Here is a 20,573-nt window from a genome sequence, read left to right on the forward strand (position 1 = left end):
GAGTCGGTTCAAAAGCTCTCTAAATAAACCCAAATAAAATCAGATTAATAACGATTTTTAGTGCTTAAAAGTTAGTGAGAAAGGTACGTGTTTATATATGTTTATATCATATAACATTTCTATATAAACTCTTCTAACAAGAGAAAACAGGCCAACACAACATTGGAAAGCAATTATCCTCCAATTAAATTTAAAAAAAAGGAAATGGAAAATGGGGCACATAGAATAAATTTGATCTAATTTCAGGGACAAGAGTCTAGAGTTCTCATTAGGGATTATTACTATGTTTCTGTTTTCAGAATTGAAATCAAGTATTAATTACCTTTTAAGCTATAATTGATATTAAAAATACTTTACAGTGAAAATGATCTAATAGAAAAATGTCTGAGAAGATACACATCAAAATAGTAAAAATAGGAAATGAAACAAATATCTGAAAAAGGTATCTGCACCCCACATTCAATGTGGCATTATTTATAATAGCCAAGACATGGAAACCACCAAAGTGTCCATCAGTGGATGAATGGATAAAGAAAATGTTTGTATAGGGATACAACGGAACATTATTCAGCCATTAAAAAGGGGGGACATTCTGCCATTTGCAATAACATGGATGGACCTTAAGGGCATTATGCTAAGTAAAATAAGTCAGACAGAGATATCACTTATATGTGGACTCTGGAAAAAAATTAATAGATACAATTAATATCATACAGATTGGTAGTTGCCAGAGATGGGGGGTTGGGGGTAGATAAAGTAAGTGAAGATGGTCAAAAGGCACAGACTTCCAGTTATAAGTCCTGGGGCTGCAATGTACATCACAGTGACTACAGTTAACAATACTGTATATTTGAAAGTTGCTAAGAGAGTAGCTTAAAATTTTTTTTAATTAAATTTACTTATTTTTAATTGAAGGATAATTGCTTTACAGTATTGTGTTGGTCTGCCAAACACCAACACGAGTTAGCCGTAGGTATACCTACGTCCCCCCGCTCCTGAGCCTCCCACCCTCTGGCCTGCCCACCACACCCCTCTCGGTTCTTACAGAGCCCGGGTCTGAGCGCCCTGAGTCATGCAGCAGATTCTCATTGGCTGCCTGTTTTACACACGGTAGTGTATATGTCTCCATGTTACTCCCTCCGTGTGTCCCACCCTCTCCTTTCTCCCCCACGCGACCCCAAGTCCATTGCTCTGTTCTCTGTGTCTGCATCTCCACTGCTGCCCTACAAACAGGTGCATTAGTACCACCTTTCTACATTCCATATATGCATTGATATACGACATCTGTTTTCTGCTTTCTGACTTACTTCACTCTGTATAATAGGCTGTACAGGTTCACCCACCTCATTAGAACTGACTCAACTGCGTTCCTTTTTATGCCTGAGTAATATTCCATTGTATGTATGTACCACAGCTTCTTTATCCATTCATTTGTAGATGGACATCCAGCTTGCTTCCATTTCCTAGCTATTGTAATAGTGCTGCAGTGGACATTGGGGTACATGTGACTTTTTCAATTTTGGTTTCCTCGGGGTATGTGCCTAGTAGTAGGATTGCTGAAAGAGTAGATTTTAAAAGTTCTTGTTATAAGAAAAAAAATTGGCTATGTGTGGTAACGGATGTTAACTAACTAGACCTATTGTGGTAATCATTTTGCAATATACATATATAACCAAAAAAACCACTAAAGGTAATTATGTATGAGTATATGGGTACTTCTTTCATCTTTACTCCTATTTGTATTTCCAGATTATTTTTTTACTAAGCATAAATAAAAAACATATTTATTAGACTTTCTCTAAGTTGAATATAACATATTTCATCAATTTTAAGATAAGCATGTTTTTCCTATATTCTTACATCTCTAAAATAGGGCTATGTCTTACAATTAATGGCATATCACAATTGCTGTTGGTTATTTTTTCAGTTTAATCTCTCAAATCAGGATGCATTTTAAATTGACAGCAATTTCAGCTTAATGAAATACAGTGTTTTATGCTTAATTTGAGAACTGTTCATGGTTATGCTTGCTTATTTAATAATGGGGGGTGTGTGTGTGTGTGTGCGTGTGTGCACATACATGCCTGTTTTAGTGTTACAGGTCATTATAAGCTAAGGCCATCATATACCTGGGAATGTCTCAAATTAAAAAGCCCCAGCCCAGAGACCACTATGACTTGGTGGCTTCTAAGCAAAATGAAGGATAAGACCGTGTGCTAAACCTGTTCTGCCAGAGCAGAAATCACAGAAAGAAAGGAAGAAGGAGGAATGCCAGGTGGAAACTCTTCCTGAATGATTTCTCTCTAAAGCTGCTCTTAAAGCTTCTTGCTTCCAGAGCTATAAAAAAAAAAAATCACTTGCAACAATCTACAAGACTAAATATCATCTCCAGTCCCAAACAGCCGGGACGAGTGGATAATGATGTAATCCATTTCCCATCTGTCAGAATTATCAAGCTGGGACTATGGTGGTCTGCTGGCAGGGGATGAGATTTGGATCAAAGAGCCCTCAGTCCCATACTAAATGCACTTACCTCCCTTCCACCTCCTCCAGAGATGTACGGGTCCGGGTGGTAGAACGCAGGGTAGTCGGTAATGTGTTGGGTAGCACAGGGCTTCTTTCACTTATACTGGTAGCTCTGGGAACTGGGGGCCCCAGGCCAGGTACTGGAGAGAAAACAAGGGCCGGAGTGGACCACTGGAGCCCCAAATATCTACCTGTGCTCCAAGAGAAACTGACAGAGCAATCTTTTAGCTGCCCTCATCCTAGGCACCCCTGTTAGATGTCCTTCTTAATAAAAAGGATTTGGTTTCCAATATTAACAGCTCTGGATAGGCTAGCTGGCCCACAAAGGACAGGAAGAAAGTCATGCACAGGTCACAGCAGGGATCAGGGACTCAAGAGAGCTGATTTCCATTCTAGTAAATCCCAGAAGCCAGGGACTTCCCTGGTGGTCCAGTGGCTAAGAACCTGCCTTCCATTGCAGGGGATGTGGGTTTGAGGCCTGGTTGGGAAACTAAGATCCTACATGCTGCAGGACAACTGAGCCCATGTGCCCCAACTAAGAAAGCCCGGGCATGGTAACTACTAAGCCCACGGGCTCTAGAGCCCAAAGCCCACATTCCACAACAAGAAGCCAGTGCACCGCAACTAGAGAAGGCCCCACGTGACGCCAGGAAGACCCAGCACAGCTACATACACAGATACATACATACGTACACACCAGAAGCCAGGCAAAGCCGGCTCTGTGCCATTCCAAACCTCAAGCTCATTGCTCCTAGTCACTCTGCTGTAAGATCCCCTGAGGGACAGTCTCACCCAGATGGAAAAAGCTGCTGATCCCCGGCCCTTGCAAGGGCTCCGCTGTTCTGGGGGGTGCCCATCAGTCTAACTCACCGAGGGAGCAGGGCCGGCCGTCGGGCTCATCAGGACAGGCACACACAAAGTCTGAGGTTCTGGCAAAGCAGAGGTGGGTGCAGCCGCCGTTGTTCACACCACAGGCGTTGGTCCCTGGGAGCAAAGCAGATGAAGGTCTCACCTGGGGTACAATCAGGTCTCCCAGTTTGACGCTTCTCCATATGGAGGAAATTGAGGGCTCCCTGACTCCCAGGGACAGTGGGGCAGGAAGGAGGAGTGTAACAACTGGGGGCCAAAAAGGCCTAAGAGCTTCAGGTATGAACCTGCGGCTCTCTGGTGGCTCCGACGGTCTTGGTTATTAACAGTCCTTGGGGTGACCAGTGAACCCCACCAGTGGTACGGAAGCAGCCTCCGGACCGGGAGCCCACCTGTCTGCCGCTGAGGGGAAACCACGATGATATCCATGAGTCCCTCCACATTCGCCAACACCGTCTCCTTGTTCCGGCCCGAGTACTTGTCCACACGCTGGATGGACTTGGTCTGCCAGTCTGTCCAGTAGATCCACCTGTCCTGCTACTCGACAGGGAGAACCCAAAAGGGTAACTATTAACAGGCAGACCCCACAACAGCTTCCGTGCCTCAGCCCGTTTGTTCCTGCTGCCCAGCTGCCCTCTTCTTCACATATCCAGGTCAACTCGTATGCATCCCCACATATGACATTACCCAGGAGATCTCCCCCAGTCCACAGAGAAGTCACCCTTCTCTCCATGCTGTTCTGAGCCATGTCCTCACTTCTACCCGTTGTCATTGTTTTACATATCTATCTGTCCTGCCAGATCAAGTCCTTCAAGGACAAGAATGTGCTTTGTTCATCTCTCAATTTCCAGCACTAACACGTTGTCCTCAATCAGGTGGCTCAGTGAATAACTGAGTTCCTATACCTAGCAAACAGGAGTAAATTGTGGAGGTGGGGGGTCCTTCACTCACAGCCCCGGCCCGAGTTCCCTGGTTACCTCTGCAGGCAGCAGCCTTCTAATTCAGTGATCTTGAGATTCTCAACCAGGGGAGGAAGTGCAGTGTAGGCAGTTCCCCTCCCATCCCTAGGGTATGCATCAGAAACCCCAGGGAAACTTGTAGACTAGGAAACTAAACTCAGTCTAATCCTGTAGTTTTACATGTGGAGTATGAGGGGGGAAAGCCTATCATTAAGTAAAGCCAGAGAAAATCTTTTGGCTGGAAGGATATAATGCAGAATGCAGATAAAGTGGATGTTTTGTCAAAAAAAGGACAAAGATTTTTGAATAATTGAGCATCCCTGTTTTGGCCCCTGCCTTGGTATACCTTTTTCCTTCCTTGAATTGTTTTACAAGGTTAGAACTCTTAAAAAATAATGTCAGCCAATACTAATTAAAATGATCACAAATAACACACCCCAAGTGGCAGGCACTGTGTTAATGCTTTGTGTATATTTTGGGCTTCCCTGGTGGCTCAGATAGTAAAGAATCTGCCAGCAACGCGGGAGACCCAGGTTCCATCTCTGGGTTGAGAAGATTCCCTGGAGAACGGAATGGCTACCCACTCCAGGATTCTTGCCTGGAGAATTCCATGGACAGAAGAGCCTGGCAGGCTACAGTCCATGGGGTCACGAAGAGTTGGATATGACTTCAGGAGGACACTATTATTAAACTCGTTTCTCTTATGGGTAAGTGAAGCTTAGAGAGTTCAGTATCTTGTGCAAGTTGCCCAGTCAGTTCATGACCCAGGCAGAACCTGAACCCACAGAGCTGGCTCATTGGAGGCACTCACCCAATAAACTTACTGACTGGCTCGTTGCCTCAAAACGCTGGCTCTCAGCCACTCCACTTTCTGGCTGTTAAGTGAGTTGCCTGAGTTTGCGTGCTGGGACCACAGCACTGGGATCAACTGAGTAACTTGTTAAAAATGAATATTCCCAGCCCGACCCTCGGGAGGCAGGTTCTTTATATCCGATGCCCAGGAATGTTCATTTTCACAGGTCCCACGGCTGACTCCGCACGCAGCTTTGGGAGAGCCACCCCTTTGAATGCTAGAATGTGACCGAGCGGGAGCAGCAGGGCGCACGGTGGCAAGGCTTCTGTGTACAAGAATCACTCCTAAAATGGGCTTCCGTAGCGCACCTGTTCAGCGGCATCTGGGGCAGACACAGAGCCCCAAGGAAGTACCCCCCATCAAGGAGGCTGAGTCCCGTTCTCTGAGTCAGTACCTGGGTGAGAGCAAAGGGGTGTGACACGTGGCTGACCAGCACCTGTCGGAGCTTCCCGCTGAGGTCAGCGCTCTCAATCCGGTCCAGGTGGGCATCCACCCAGTAGATCCTGTGAAGGAGAAAAGGTGGCCGCTGACAACGCAAGCCAGGGAGCCCAGCCCTGCCCTCGGGGAGCTGGCTGTCCCCTCCTGAGCGGAGCTGGCGGGGGCTGTAAGCAGTCGTGGTGACTTGATGAGGGGGGTCACTGGGAGTCCCTAAGCTGAAGAGTGGAATTTGGATGGTGACTCATAAGTGGGGAAGCCAGGGCGGTTCTGGAGAGGGGTAGAAATCAAGTGACCTCAGGGAAGCCAGCACCCCATCTCATCTTCAGCAACTTGATCACCCTTTGACTTCTACAGAGACATCACTTGGCTGAAAAAGGCCCGTCTGGTCAAAGCTATGGTTTTTCCAGTAGTCACGTATGGATGTGAGAGTTGGACTATAAAGAAAGCTGAGCACTGAAGAAGTGATGCTTTCAAACTGGTGTTGGAGAAGACTCTTGAGAGTCCCTTGGACTGCAAAGAGATCCAACCAGTCCATCCTAAAGGAAATCAGTCCTGAATATTCATTGGAAGGACTGATGCTGAAGCTCCAGTACTTTGGCCACCTGATGAGGGCAGCTGAATCAGGGGAAAAGACTCATGCTGGGAAAGATTGAGGGCATGAGGAGAAGGGGACGACAGAGGAGGAGACAGCTGGATGGCATCATCGACTCAATGGACATGGGTTTGAGTAAACTCTGGGAGATAGTGAAGGACAGGGAAGCCTGGCATGCTGCAGTCCATAGGGTTGCAAAGAGTCAGATACGACTTAGCAACTGAACAACAACAACAAAATAAATTAAAAAATAAAAACAAGTAAACCAGATAAACAAAGCCCACCTGAGGGTTGAGTGCTGGGTTCAGTGACTCCTGCCCCAAGAATATGTTACCTCATCCTTCTCACTGCTTGCTCTTCCCTACCAACCAAGGAGCTTTCTACTTTTTTGTTTTCACTACTTCAATCTCGGTCTTCCTCTCCTCTGCCCGCCCAATTTCCAGGATGCTGTCTGGGATAGGATTCCCACCTGCGGGTATCATAGTCCAGGGTGAGTCCATTGGGCCAACCCAGGTCTGTGTTGATGAGGACCTTCCGCTCAGAGCCATCCAAGTTCGCCCGTTCGATCTTGGCAATGTGGCCCCAGTCTGTCCAGAAGAGGTACCTGGGACATGATGGTGCCATCAGCAAGGCATGGGAAGATGGCACCCAGAGGTCGAGAGAATACCATTAATATCGAGGCATATTCAAGTGCCTCCTCCCCAGGCCCTTCTCCCCTGGGTCTCTTTCCTGCTGGCCAAAAACTTACCCCTTCCTGGGGAAAACAGCGATGGCCCGAGGCTCATCCAGGCTGTTGTTGATCAGCACTTTGCGACAGGAGCCGTCCAGCCTCGACGCTTCAATGGTATTGCGGCCCGTATCTGTCCAATACAGATTCCGGGCCACCCAGTCCACTGCCAGCCCGTCAGTGGTCTTCAGCCCACGCCCGATCACTGTCTCCATGTTGCTGCCGTTCAGATCTGCTCGCCTTGAGGAACAGCCCAGGGTTAGATGACTGATCAGATCAGCAATAGGCTGATACCCCTTTAATCCACAGTCCCAGAGTTGGATTCCCACTACACTGTAAGCTCCATAGGGGCAGGGACCAAGTATTTATAAGTACATGCGTGCATGCGTGCATGCTAAGTAGCTTCAGTTGTGTCCGACTCTCTGCCACCCTGTGGACTGTAGCCAGCCAGGCTCCTCTGTCCTTGGGATTCTCCAGGCAAGAATACTGGAGTGGGTCGCCATGCCCTCCTCCAAGGGATCTTCCTGACCCAGGGAGCAAACCCACATCTCTTAAGTCTAACCTGCGTTGGCAGGCGGGTTCTTTACCACTAGCGCCACTTGGGAAGCCCATTTATAAGTACGTTCCTCAGCATCTAGCACAGTAGGTATTCAAAATACTTGCAGACCTAATGAATAAGGTATTGGGAGGACAGAGTGTTTCCTGCTCTAAGTAGGTGGCATTTGGGCCCACGTCTTGCCAGAAGACAGGTTAATAAGCCCCATACACCCTCAGGAGGAGACAAGGATTGCTAGGTAGTGATTAGAAGAAAGGGAAGATTTTTAAAAATCTACCTGTGCATTTTTTATAATAGTCTGACCTATAGCAGGGAACTCAGGATGGGGGAGGGGGCGTGTCACCAACACATGGGGGCCTTCTCTAAACTCCACATGCCCACCAGCTCTCAGGACGAGAGTCTAATACACCCCTCAGGGAGAAAAAAGGGAACGCTCCTGTTCTTCCACATAAGAATCTCTGCCATGGTAAACCCCTCTAATGGTATGTGAATGTACATGAATGCAGGGTACCACGTTCCTTGGCTGTGTTGGGGTGAAAAATTGAAAGAATAAAAATTTAAATAAAACAAAAAATATTTTAAAAGCAAAAACAAGCACAACCTCGCAAACCACCATACACCTTGCATTTGGCTGGTATTTCTGTATTACAATACACTCAGTTTGGCAATGTGGCCAACTAATCACTGAGTCTCAGAGGATCTGTGGAACTCCTGTAGGGTCCAGTGGTTGGGGTAGAAGGCGCCAGGTCCCTAGCCTGACTTTATCTGTCTGTTTTACATACTGGACTTCTGCTGCTGCTGCTGCTAAGTTGCTTCAGTCATGTCCGACCCTATCCTCTTTAAATAGGGAAATTCCCTGGTGGTCCAGTGGGTAAGACACTGTTTCCACTGCAGGGAGCATGGGTTTGATCCCTGGTCGGGGAATCCTGCAAGCTGCATGGTGCGACCAAAAATATAAATTCATGAAACACAAGATAGGCCATGTGTGTGCACTCAGTCGTGTCCAGCTCTGTACAACCCTGTGGACTGTAGCCCGCCAGGCTCCTCTGTCCATGGGATTTTCCAGGCAAGCCTACTGGAGTGGGTTGCCATTTCCTCCTCTAGGGGACCTTCCCAACCCAGGGATCAGACCCAGGTCTCTTGAGTCTCCTGCACTGGCAGGCGGATTCTTTTATCACTGCACCACCTGGGAAGCCTGGCAAAGCACATCAGAACCTTCAAACAAGCAAACAAACAAAAAAGTTTTAAACTCTTCTGGGATAACACTGCAAAGCGAACAAATTCAGGTCAGAAATCACTATCCAAGTTGCCAAATCATTCAGTCTGTTTAGAGGTGAACTGAGACCATGACCTCAGCCATCAGAGATCGGAAGCAGGTCTGTGTCCTCTGGAGGTTTTCGGGGACACTCATACCTGATAACATCCAGGAACACATCTGTGTAATAGACCTTGCCATCCACACTGTCGTAGTCCAGGGAGATGACATTGTTGAGCTCGGGGACTGGTACGTGCACATCCGTGTGGTCGCTGGTGTCCAGGGAGATGCGCCGGATGGAGCCGCGGCTGGAGAAGAGCAGGTACGTCTCAGGAGAGGGATCACAGGTCTTCCCATCTCCCTTCAGCTGGATGCCAGTGGGGCAGGCACAGGAAAAGCCCGAGGGCCGGGGCAGGCACAGGTGAGAGCAGCCACCGTTCCTGGGTCCGCACTTGTTCACACCTGGTGACGAAAGAGAGAAAGGCGCGAGTTTTGACACCCGGCCTGGAATACGGTCTGAATATTAACCAAGGCACGGGTTTTCTCGTGCCTGACGGTCTACTGTTCTGCATAACAGGATTTGGTGCCCGGCAGGGATGAGCTGGAAGGAGGAGGGGTGTCTCCGGGAGCCCTTTAAAGGGGACAGCACCCTGCTGTGGGCGTATGCAGTACCCACTGTACCCAGAGGGAACGCAGCCTGATCCTGGAGGAGGGGCTTAGGCAGGTCCCTGTCCCTCTGGTTGTAAAGGCATCTCTCTGCTCTGGATAGATCTCTGATGCTGAGACGGCCCCAGAAAGTCAGAGGCCTCAGGCTCACAGCCCTAGGGGTCTTCTCACCCAGGGGCTGTGCCCGATCCACAGCCTGGATGTCCATGAGGCCTGGCAGGTTGGACCTCACCAGGATGACGTTGCTGCCAGTCCCCTTGTCGGCACGGTGGATGCTACGGGTCTGCCAGTCAGTCCAGTAGATGTAGGCGCCGAGCAGGGTGAGGCCATACGGGTGCTGGACAGGTGACACCAGCGTGTGCCGATTGGCCCCGTTCAGATCCGCAGCCTCGATTCGCTGCGGAGGAAGGACAGGGTACCAGGGGCTGTTGGGAGGCCGGGAGCCCTCAGCGGAGACTCCACGGCCCTCCTAGACTCTCAGGCTCTGCAAAGGAGCAGGAGCGGGACCCCACCTCGGTGTGGGCATCAGCCCAGAGCAGCTGGGAGCTGGCCTTGTCCACAGTCAGCCCGTTGGGCCACCCGAGGTTGCTGTTGATGAGCACAGCGCGGTCGGAGCCGTCCATTCCCGACCGCTCCAACTTGGCATGCTCCCCCCAGTCCGTCCAGTACATGAACCTGGGCAAGAAACGGTAACAGCTGGTTACTCCCACAGTTCCCATACCCTGGGAGTCCTCACAGTACGCCAGACACTGTGAAAAGTATTTACACGCACAGACGGGACTTTACAGGGTTTCACATTTGCCAGACGACAGAGTTCCGGAGACCGGTTTCGCAATAATGTGAACTGAACTGTATTAACACTACTGAACTGTACACTTGAAGACGGTTAAGATGGTAAATTTAATGTTATGCTTTTCAAAATTAAAAATACAATACTTCCAGGACTTCCCCGGTGGTCAGTGGCTAAGACTCAGTGTTCCCAATGCAAGGGGGTCTAGCCTCAATTCCTGGTCAGGGAACTAGACCCCACATGCCACAATTAAGACCCTGCACAGCCAAATAAGTATTTTTTAAAAATAATTAAAATATTTTAAAAACTAAAATTAAAAAAATTTTAAGTACTTCCCAGCATTATCTCACTTAATCCTCACAAGGTCCACAAGGCATGCATTTTCATTATCACCTCCATTTTACAGGTAAGGAATCTAAGGACCAGGCATGTGTGCTAAGTTGCATCTGTCGTGTCTGACTCTTTGGGACCCTATGGGCTGCAGAAGCCAGACTCCTCTGATCGTAGGATTCTCCAGGCAAGAAGATTGGAGCGGGTCACCATTGGAGGACCAGGGAGGTTAAATATTGAACCCAAAGTGACAGATGCAGCTAATAAACGGTGAAAAAATTTGAATTCTGGATTTCTGATTCCAGGGTTCATACTTTGAACCTCTACACTACACTGCCACCCTGAAGGACATCACAAGGGAGAGGAAGCGCCCCCGGGAGGTCAGACTCGGTGCTCCTGCGAGGCGGGCGTGCTCACCCGGCCGCCCGGGGCCCCGGAGCCGCTCTCACCCCATCTCGTGGTGCAGGACGATGGCGCGCGGGCTGTCAAGGTTCTGCCACACCAACACCTTCCGCATGGACCCGTCCAGGTTGCCCACTTCGATCCGGTTGGTTCCCGTATCTGTCCAGTACACCTTCCGGCCGATGGCGTCCACCGCGAGCCCGTCTGTGGTCTGCAGCCCTGCAGGAAGTCAGCAGAACACACTGGCTCCTGCCTCAAGACAGACGGGCTCTCTCCCCAGCTCTGCAGGCAGACAGGCGGGCCCAGGGCTGGCAGCCAGGCCCACCTGTGGTGATGAGGTCCTCCTGCTGCGAGCCGTCCAGACGGGCACGGCTGATCCTGTGCAGCGTGCTGTCCGACCAGTACACTTTTCCTGGGAAAGGAAGGCGTGGCTCAGCCCAGACCTTCATCCCTCCCCGCCTCCAAAGGAACACACACCGCTGACTCGTGTTCTGAGACGCCTGGGCACGTCAGAGAGCCCCACATCCCCCAGGAGAGGAAATCAAGGGGAATACAGAAATAGTATAACAGCATAGCCCTTGGCAGAGATGAAGAACGTGGCCCCCAACCCCATGCCCTCATAACGAAAGAGAAAGTGTTACAGAGATGGGCAGGGGTCATGCCAGAGGGAACGGGAGGCCCCTAGGCTCTCAGCAGGAGGCTAAGGTGGCAGCAAACAGAGGCATCCGTTGCTACGGGGGCCAGGAGAGCAGGGAGGACCACGCAGACCTTCCTGGGGATCCACTCCAATGGCAATGGTGTTCTTCATGGTGATGTTGATGGGTACCACCACATCAGCAAAATAAGGGATGTCCAAGGAGACCATGCGGATGTCTATCCTCCTGGCGAAGATGAGGAAACTGTTCATGCCTGCCCGGGTGCGGAGAGAAGGAAAGAGGACAGTCATCCTAGCACAGCCAAGAGAGGAGCTGGAGCAAGGCAAGCTGAAGTTCATGTTTTCCGTCTCCATTAGTTTCTAGTTGTGTGATCCTGAGCACATTATTTAAATTGTTTAAGCCTCAGTTTCATCATCTGTAAAATGGGGGCAATAACAGGGGGTGCTGTAGGGATAAAAGATCAATACAGAAAAACACTTAGCGTTGGGTCTGATTCATAGACACAGTTCTTTATTAGTATAACAAAAGTGACTCTCTTTGAAGTTTAAAAAGCTTCATGTTAAGTGAAAGAGGGCTTTGCCCACAGCCTGGGACAATTCAGAGCTCCTTTCTCACTCAAGTTCCCTAGGAAGTTAGGGTTCAAATGTAGCCTACCATGTAGCATCTCCTAGGGAGAAACATCAGCTTCCAACACTTGGGCAGCCAGCTCCTGCTTCTGAGACCTTTCAGTTCAGGTTATCATGAAGGTTGTGCTAATTGTGCCTACTCACACAAGTGTCATTTCCAAAGGAGGTACCATTACCCTGTAGTTTATCACATGTTCTACTATTTATTATACCAATTTGGGGTAGATGGAACTAAAGAGATTTATTCTAACCGAATCAGTATATTATGACAGTTTCCCAACAGAGAAAAATAAAGTGTCTGAGAAAGAAGCATCTTTTTCTAATGTGCATGAAGATGCCATGAGACCTAGTTGGACCCTGCTTCTCATCCTGCCTGCCTGTTCCCCTGCATCTCTTCTTTTTTTAAAAAAAAGCTTTGTCTTGCCCCTAAGCCTCTAGAAGCTTAGGTTCCTCAGGCCACACTGGAGTCCACTTGCGAGGAAGGAAGAGAGTCACTGCCCCTTCCCAGAGAGGCTCTAGCCAGGTCTGTGATGCCTAGACCTACCTGGTGAGCAGGTCTTGCCATCAGGCATCACGTTAATGCCTGTGGGGCAGGTACAGCTGAAGCCGCTTGGGTTTGGGGACCGAAGACACAGGTGGCTGCAGCCGCCGTTCTCCGTCGCGCATGGTGTGGACACTGGGTGGGGAGGAGGGGGTCAATGAGAAGGACCGTGGCCGAGGGGAGCCAAGGAGAAGCCAGTGTGGGCCAAGGGCTGGTCACCTGGGGGCCGCCGGCGGTGGAAGACGTGGATGTCCATCAGGTTCTCCAGGTTCTCCTGCAGGGTCTCCCGGTCCAGCCCCGTCAGCCGGTCGGCACTCTGGATACTCTTGGTCTGCCAGTCGGTCCAGTAGATGCGCTCCCCATAGAGGGTCAGTCCAAACGGGTGGGGCAGCTGGCTTCCGATCAGGACCTGCCAGGGTCCCCGCGCTTACGTCATGTCATGCCCCAATCAGGTCTGACAGTACAGAGCAGGCGTCAAGGGCGCACTCTGCCAGCACCACCTGCTGTGTGACCTTGGCTTAGAGCTGGTTATAAAATCTCTCAAGCCTTGGCCTGCCAATCTGTGATAGCATCGTGACAGCGCCTGGCTCCAAGAGTTGTGTGATGATTCTAAGAGATCATGTATTATTTACATAATCTCAAAGAATCTCTGTACAAGTGACTTACTAATTATAAAAGGAGAAACAGCAACTTCACAGGGGACACCATCTTCACCACACAATCAAAGCTGGTGACTTCCCTGGTGGTTCAGTGGTTAAGACTTTACCTTTCAATGCAGAGGGCATGGATTCAATCCCTGGCCAGGGAGCTAAGATCACACATGCCTCGTGGCCAAAAAACCAAAACATAAAACAGAAGCAATATGGCAACAAATTCAATAAAGACTTTTAAAATTGTTCACATTAAAAAAAAATCTTAGAAGAAAAAAATTGGTATTGCAATGATGAGATGAGCTGACATCTGTGGCTACTAATAAGACATACTGAGAACTCAGGACAGGACTTAATGTGGTATTCCTGCCCCAGATGTATAATCTGAATCTGATCACAAAGATACGTCAGACAAATTGAGGGACATTCTACAGAATAACTGGTGTTTACTCTTTAAAGATACAAAGATCAAGAAAGATAAAGAAAAGCTGAGGAAATGTTCCAGATTAAAGAGACATCATGACTAAAAACAACTGTAATCTGGAGCTGGACCTTAGACTAAAAAAGAAAAAAAAGTTATAAGGACATTATTGGGGCAATTGGTGGTGACACTGAACACAGGCCGCAGATTAGACAGTAATATTGTATCAACGTTAAATTTCCTGATATTGATCACTGAACTGTGATTATGTAAGACTGAGTTCTTGTTCTTAGGAAATACGCATTGGACTATCTGGGGTTCAGTGCAGGATGTCTCCAATAGAATCTCAGATGGTTTGGAAAAATAATGTGTGTGTGTGCATGTGTAGAGAGAATAAGAATGGTATAACCATGGGGCAAAATGTCAGTTATTGGTTCTTTTGACTATTCCTGCAGTTTGTTAAGTTGGAAATTATACCAAAATTAACAAAGAGAGAAAGAGAGAGAGAGGCCATGGGCCCAGTATGCGACTGGTGATAAATTAGCATTCATGGTGATGGTTATTAGGAAAGTACTTATAGCCCAGCCCACAAGCCACACAGTCCCCAGTTCCCTTTTATCATCAAGGAGCAGGGACCCCAGGCTCGGGAGTGCAGCCACAGTCTCAGAGAAATAGCATTCACCCCACACTGGATCTCCCCTAGGCCTCCCCGGGTCCCGTCAGCAGCCAGCCAGGAAGCCCTGTCGGGGAGGCGGTCAGGGCTGTGGGAGGATTCCTCTGTGCCACGCTTACCTTCCTCTTGCTGCCATCAAGTCCGGCAAACTCAATCGTCTTCATGCCGGCATCAGCCCAGTAGAGCCGCTGGGACCCATAGTCGATGGCTAATCCATTAGGCCAAGTCAGATTGGAAGAGATGATGACCCGCCGGCCTGAGGCATCCATGCCAGCTCGCTCAATCTTGGGACTTGCACCCCAGTCCGTCCAATACATGTACCTGGGCAAGGGAAGGGAGGTCTTACAAGCCTTCTAGTTACTACCCAGTGGGGATTCAGGGTTCCCAGGGCTCAAGGGTTTCTACTTGCAGTGGCTGCCCCAGCCTCTTGCCTCAGTTTCCAGCTCCCTCCTGGGTCCAGAGCTGTCTCTGAAGGTCTTACATCTTATATCACTACCAAAAACCACCAAGGGTCTTAAGTGTTTCCTTGACTGGATGGGTTAAAGAATTATGGTACGTCAACTTAACAGAGTTCTATATAACCATCAAGAAAAAAAACAACCTACTGATCAAATGGGAGGATATCCAAGATATATAGCCAAGTAAAAAAACCAAGTTACAGGTACAGCATGTTGTCAAACAAAAACCACCACCACCACCATATGTATGCATACACGGGGAAGAAAATCTGGAAAAACTACCCTCCATTGTTAACAACAGTTATTGTTGGAGAGTAACATTGGGGAGAATCTTCACTCTTGATAAACTTTTTAAAAAACCAATGGCTTACTTTAGGAAGCAGACCAAAAAACCAAAAAGAAAAAAGAAAGAGAAAAAATTTTTAAATGAAAAAGATTTCCTTGGCCGTGAAGGAGACAGATTGGTCATGATGCTCTGAGGTTTACACAGCTGCTCTTGCTTCCTCGGTGTGCCTGTAAGATCTAGCCTCTCTCCCTAACCTCCAGACTCCACTCCAGTCCTCAGATCTGGGGGTGGGGGGAGCTTGTTCCAAAGGGGCAGGAGCTCACCCGCCCATGGGCTCCACCACGATGTCCCGGGGACGATCAAGGTTCTCCCAGATGAGGACTGTCCTCATGCTGCCATCCGTGTTGGCCACTTCAATCCGGTCTGTCCCTGCCAAGAAGTAGGTGCGGGCAAAGATATCAACTCTAGTTTTGCTCATTCACCCTCTTACCTTCTATGCCCAGCAGAGAGCTTGATGTGCCATAAATCCTCAAGAAATACTTTGTGATAAAAGCAATGAAAATGGAGGGACCTGAATTTCAAGAAGAAATTCAAGGAACTGATTAGCTCCATTTCTTGGAAGACTAAGGCTTCTTCAACCCAAGTAACCCATTCTGTTCTATAATTTAAGGCCATGCTTCTCAAACTTTACTGTGCCTAAGAACCAGAAGAGCTTGTGAAAATACAGATTCCTAAGCCCCAAAGATTTTGACTGAGCAGGTCTGGGATGGGGCCCAGGAATCTGCATTTCTAACAAGTTCCCAGGTGATGCTGATGCTGCTGGTCCAGGGACCACCACTTTGAGTAGCTCTCATTTAAGGCGCTCCCCCTGCCTCCCACACTTACCTGCCTAATAGAAAATGCCTCTTTCACCAAGATAGTGATGGAAGGAAAACCACAGGGTGTAGGTTTCTTGTCTGAAACGCCTCAAAACATTCTCAAGCATCAGCTGCACAGCCGAAGTAACCGCCACTTGAATGGCAAATGCCAAACCCTCAGATGTGAGATTCTAACTTCAGTTCTGCAGCAGCCCAACCACTCCTGACCGACCAAGGAACTTCAGGTCAAGATGGAAATGGTCTAGGAGGGGCACTAGGTCCTTTCGAGCTGAGGCCAGGGTTTTAAATAAGAAGATCCCAGAGTGTCAGGCCACACGTGCATCTGTCTATATACCTGCATCTGTCCAGTACAGCTTGTTGGTGACCCAGTCAATGGCCAGGCCTGCCGGGCTCTCCAAACTGGTATCCACCACCACCTAGGCAGGAAGCAAGACTGTATCACCAACTGGACTTGCGCCCCAGCTCTGGGGCCCAAACGCCAGCAAATGGCAGGCTGGCAAAGGTCTGGGAGGCCCTTCCCGGGGAGAGGGTGAATTCCCCACCGCCCGCCCTGCCCTCCCCACGGGCCCGTGCCCCGCGTCCGGCCCGACCTCCTGCCCTGTTCCATCCCACTTGGCCCTGCTGATGGTGTCAGTGCTGACGTCTGTCCAGTACACGTGGTCATCCCGGGAGTCCCAGTCAAGGGCCACAGCGCTGCGCACGTCAGCCAGTGGGATGACATCGTCGGACAGGTCCTCCGTGTCGAAGCTGATCCGACGGATGTCCATCCTTCGGGCAAAAAGCAGGAACTTGTCAAGACCTGATCAAAGGCCGAAAGGGGTCTTCTTTTAATGCTCTAAATCCAGTAACAGTGACAGACACAGACGCTCGCCTGCGGGACATCTGGTTCAGCCACACTTCCTGGGGTCTTTTGCCCTCTGTCCCCTATGCTTCACACCTCAGACCCCCTCTGAGCACTGGGCGGCCTGTGTTGGCATCATCAGACTTGAGGAGCCAATGGAATAGACGCCACCAGGGCCCAGATGGGCATCCTGTTTAAGTGTCTGTCAGCTGCATCTCAACTCTCCTCTGCTCTGACTTTGCTCAGCCTCACCTAGTGGGCTGGGCTAGATCCCTGTCAAGCCCCCATCCCACCTCTCTGCCTTCCACATCTGCTTCAGGACTTCTGCTCCACTCCATTGTCTAAGACCCCTTCCTCTACGCTCTTCGTGATTCGGGCCAATAATGACTGTTTGCTGAGCACCTACTCCTTGCCCAGCACTGTATGTTGAGCACCTACTCCTTGCCGGGCACTGAGCTTCCTGTTTCTCTTGCCTTGTCTCCTTTACCCTCCTAACAGTCTTTTGTGGTTCACGCTATTCTTATTCTCATTGTCTGGATCAATGACCCAGAGGCTAACAGGGGCCCAGGAACCGGCCCAGGATCCCACAGCTACCAAGCACAGTGCTGGGGACTTGAACTCAGGTCTGACTGCAAAAGTGGAGTTCTGGCCACATTCCCATTCAGCATTTTCCTAGCTCTTCTCCATCCCCTGCCCTTATTCTGGTCTGTCTGAATATTTCCCAGTTACTATTCTGCTTTGAAAGGCACTTCCTGCATCACTTTATCAACTGAACTTCTTTCAGGGGAAGTTCCTTGCATCTCATCAAGACCACATGGGAAGAGCTGGGCACAGGAGGATGCAAGGAAACAAGGTTCTCAATCAAATTGTGTTGAATGACTCCTCCTCTGTTCCCTGGAATAGTTTCCCTGATTCCACTCTCTGGAAAGGACCTAGGTCCTGAGAGAAATTTGATTTTCACCAGCGAGAAGTGGGGTGGCGGGCACACAGCAGTAACAGAAGAGCCGTGATGTGTGAGGCATCTCCCCAGCCCCTGGCTGGGTGTGCCACCCATCTGGATCACTCCTCTCTGGACTATTCTCAGGAAAAAAAAGTCACCTGCGCCTCTGAGCTAGACAAGGCCACCCTCTCAAGGCAATATACCTTCAGGAGCTCAAAGAAAGCCAAAGGAGCAGTTCAGGGAGCCCCCAGGAAACGCTTTCACTCACTAGATACTTATTTATCCTGGGCCTCTGTATACAGAGCATCATCAGATGTTTTTATCTTACTCTCTGGTTTAGGGGCCTGAGACAGTCTTTAGGGTGATGCTAAAGGTAAAAGTGAAGCTGCTCAGCCGGGTCCAACTCTTGGCGACCCCATGGACCGTAGCCCACCAGGCTCCTCCGTCCATAGAATTTTCCAGGCAAGAATACTGGAGTGGGTTGCCGTTTACTTCTCCAGGGGGTCTTCCCAACCCAGTGATCAAACCCGGGTCTCCGGCATTGCAGGCAGACACTTCACTGTCTGAGCCACCAGGGAAACTCCAAAGGTAAAGAGCTAGGAAACCATTCCCTTGCTGTGTAGAAGGGTCTGGAACCCTCTTGCTGCCTAGAGACAGAGCACCCTGAGTGAAACGACCCACAAGCCTGTGTGCAGGGGTTCATGCTTGACTCTGTGGTGTCCCTGAGCCTTCAGGGATGAGCGCTGGGCCCTCGGCCCTCAGCTCTGACCGTGGAGCCCTCAGCTCCTGACCTTCTTCCTCTCCAGGGGCTACCTGCCGAGCTGGCTCCTCCCCTAACCAGGCAACTCCCAAACTCCTCCCCCTTTGTTCGCTCCACCCACCCTCACAAGGCAGGTCCACTGCGGCGGGGGCCCCAGACCCACTTACTCTGGGCACAGGCGTGGCTGCTGATCTTGCGGAAGCCGGTGGGGCAGGCACAGGTGTAGTTCTGGCCACTGGGCAGACACAGGTGGGTGCAGCCTCCATTGTTGTCCCCACAGCGGTTTTTCCCTGCTCAAAAAGCCCAGAACGAGAAGGTCAGGTAAGGCCAAAGGCTGGCAGAAGGGGTCCCAAGGCTAGTGAGTGGGGGTTTAACAAAGGCATGATCTTCCTGAAGGAAAAAACTATGTCTTCTTATTTTGTATATCTGCCCCCACCTATGAGCAGAGTGAATGCCTGATACACAGGAAAAGTTTGCATGAATTAAATGGGGAGAGCAAAGCGGAATGAGTCTTTCCTAAGTCTCCATGTTGTACCCTACAAGTCCAGCAGAGGGCGGAATGAGTCGACACCAACGCCAACCTTAAATTTCCTTGCTGGAAACCCTGGCAACTGTTGACAGGTGCAAGGAAAGTTCTCAGAAGCACTGGGGGCTCACCAGGTGGGCGTTGATTTTTTTACCTGCAGGCTGGCGCTGGGGGTGCAGGGTGTGGATGTCCATGGGGAAGTGGAGTTTGTTGCGAATGATCTCCTGGTTCTTGCCAGTAAATTTGTTGGCACTATTGATGCTCTTGGTGTGCCAGTCTGTCCAGTACAAGCTGTCTTCAAACACCGTGATGGCAAAGGGATGCGGGAGGCCTGGGGAAAGTCCAGGAGGACCTCAGTCTACACATGGCCTGTCCGGCCAGCCCCTGGGCCCAGGCCTGGCAATGGTACAAATCTCACCCTCTGCCAAAGGCTTCTGGGGGCTGGGACAGGGTAAGCAGGACGAGAGATGAAGGAGAGTGAAGGAAGGGCCTCACCCTGGCTAATGACAGCCTTGCGGTGACTCCCGTCCAGATTGGCCCTCTCAATGACGTGGTGCTTAGCGTCCACCCAGTACATACGGCGCCCGGCATAATCGATGGTGAGGCCGTTGGGCCAGAAGAGATGGGTATCAGCGATGATGCGGCGGCCAGAGCCATCCATGCTGGAGGCCTCGATGCGGGGGGTGTTGCCCCAATCTGTCCAGTAAATGGTCCTGGGAAGGAAGAAAAGGACATTGAGAGGCATGCAGTAGAGAGCAGGGGGCTCTTATTGATTTCACCCAGGGGACTCCAACTGGTAGGAAATACATTCTGCTGGGTTTACAGAGCGTTTTTCAATGTTTGAATTATTTATTATTATTAAAAAAAAATTTTGGCCACATCGCGTGGCATGTGGGTTCTTAGTTCCCTGACCAGGGATCCAACCTATGCCCTCTGCGTTGGAAGTACCAGACCTTAACCACAAATACACCAGGGAAGTCCCTCAATGCTTGAATTTAAATGTCTCTAGACAAAGAACGTATTCATTTAACAAAAAAATTTTGGAGTATCTGCTATGAGATGAGCATATCTATCTTTTGGCATTGAGACCATGGCAGTGAACAAAACAGATAAAAATCCTGACCTTGTGAAACTGAAAAAAATACTAGTGGGATACTACTTAGGACAAGCATTTTCTTCTTGCTCACAGTCTCTACCACTGCCTTTTGTAATTTTCACACACGTGCACACACACACACACACCCCCCCCCCATATGCCACACATACACACAGTTTCTAAAAGAGCTAATCTATAACTGTAGGATCTTAGAAGACACCGCTCTCAATTGATTGCACTTAATTTTTAAAAGCCAGAGG

The 20,573-nt window shown here is 49.5% G+C and overlaps 1 protein-coding gene across 1 annotated transcript in view; it reads right to left on the reverse strand.

Annotated features, from left to right (window-relative positions):
• Positions 1–20,573, reverse strand: part of LRP4 (LDL receptor related protein 4) — a 52,186-nt gene that overhangs the window by 9,635 nt on the left and 21,978 nt on the right. The window contains exons 14-34 of the mRNA XM_043481143.1: positions 19,713–19,930; positions 19,372–19,548; positions 18,859–18,981; positions 16,741–16,949; positions 16,485–16,566; positions 15,596–15,701; positions 14,648–14,849; positions 13,004–13,193; positions 12,788–12,919; positions 11,730–11,870; positions 11,287–11,373; positions 11,009–11,180; positions 9,952–10,114; positions 9,611–9,836; positions 8,932–9,235; positions 6,984–7,202; positions 6,705–6,839; positions 5,600–5,708; positions 3,786–3,930; positions 3,397–3,510; positions 2,534–2,666 (exon numbers count right to left, since the gene is read on the reverse strand). Of these exons, the coding sequence (XP_043337078.1) occupies positions 2,534–2,666; positions 3,397–3,510; positions 3,786–3,930; positions 5,600–5,708; positions 6,705–6,839; positions 6,984–7,202; positions 8,932–9,235; positions 9,611–9,836; positions 9,952–10,114; positions 11,009–11,180; positions 11,287–11,373; positions 11,730–11,870; positions 12,788–12,919; positions 13,004–13,193; positions 14,648–14,849; positions 15,596–15,701; positions 16,485–16,566; positions 16,741–16,949; positions 18,859–18,981; positions 19,372–19,548; positions 19,713–19,930 (3,387 nt within the window). The remainder of the gene's footprint in view (positions 1–2,533; positions 2,667–3,396; positions 3,511–3,785; positions 3,931–5,599; positions 5,709–6,704; positions 6,840–6,983; positions 7,203–8,931; positions 9,236–9,610; positions 9,837–9,951; positions 10,115–11,008; positions 11,181–11,286; positions 11,374–11,729; positions 11,871–12,787; positions 12,920–13,003; positions 13,194–14,647; positions 14,850–15,595; positions 15,702–16,484; positions 16,567–16,740; positions 16,950–18,858; positions 18,982–19,371; positions 19,549–19,712; positions 19,931–20,573) is intronic.

This window comes from Cervus canadensis, chromosome 11, assembly GCF_019320065.1.
Source record: "Cervus canadensis isolate Bull #8, Minnesota chromosome 11, ASM1932006v1, whole genome shotgun sequence".
NCBI classification, from domain to species: domain Eukaryota; kingdom Metazoa; phylum Chordata; class Mammalia; order Artiodactyla; family Cervidae; genus Cervus; species Cervus canadensis.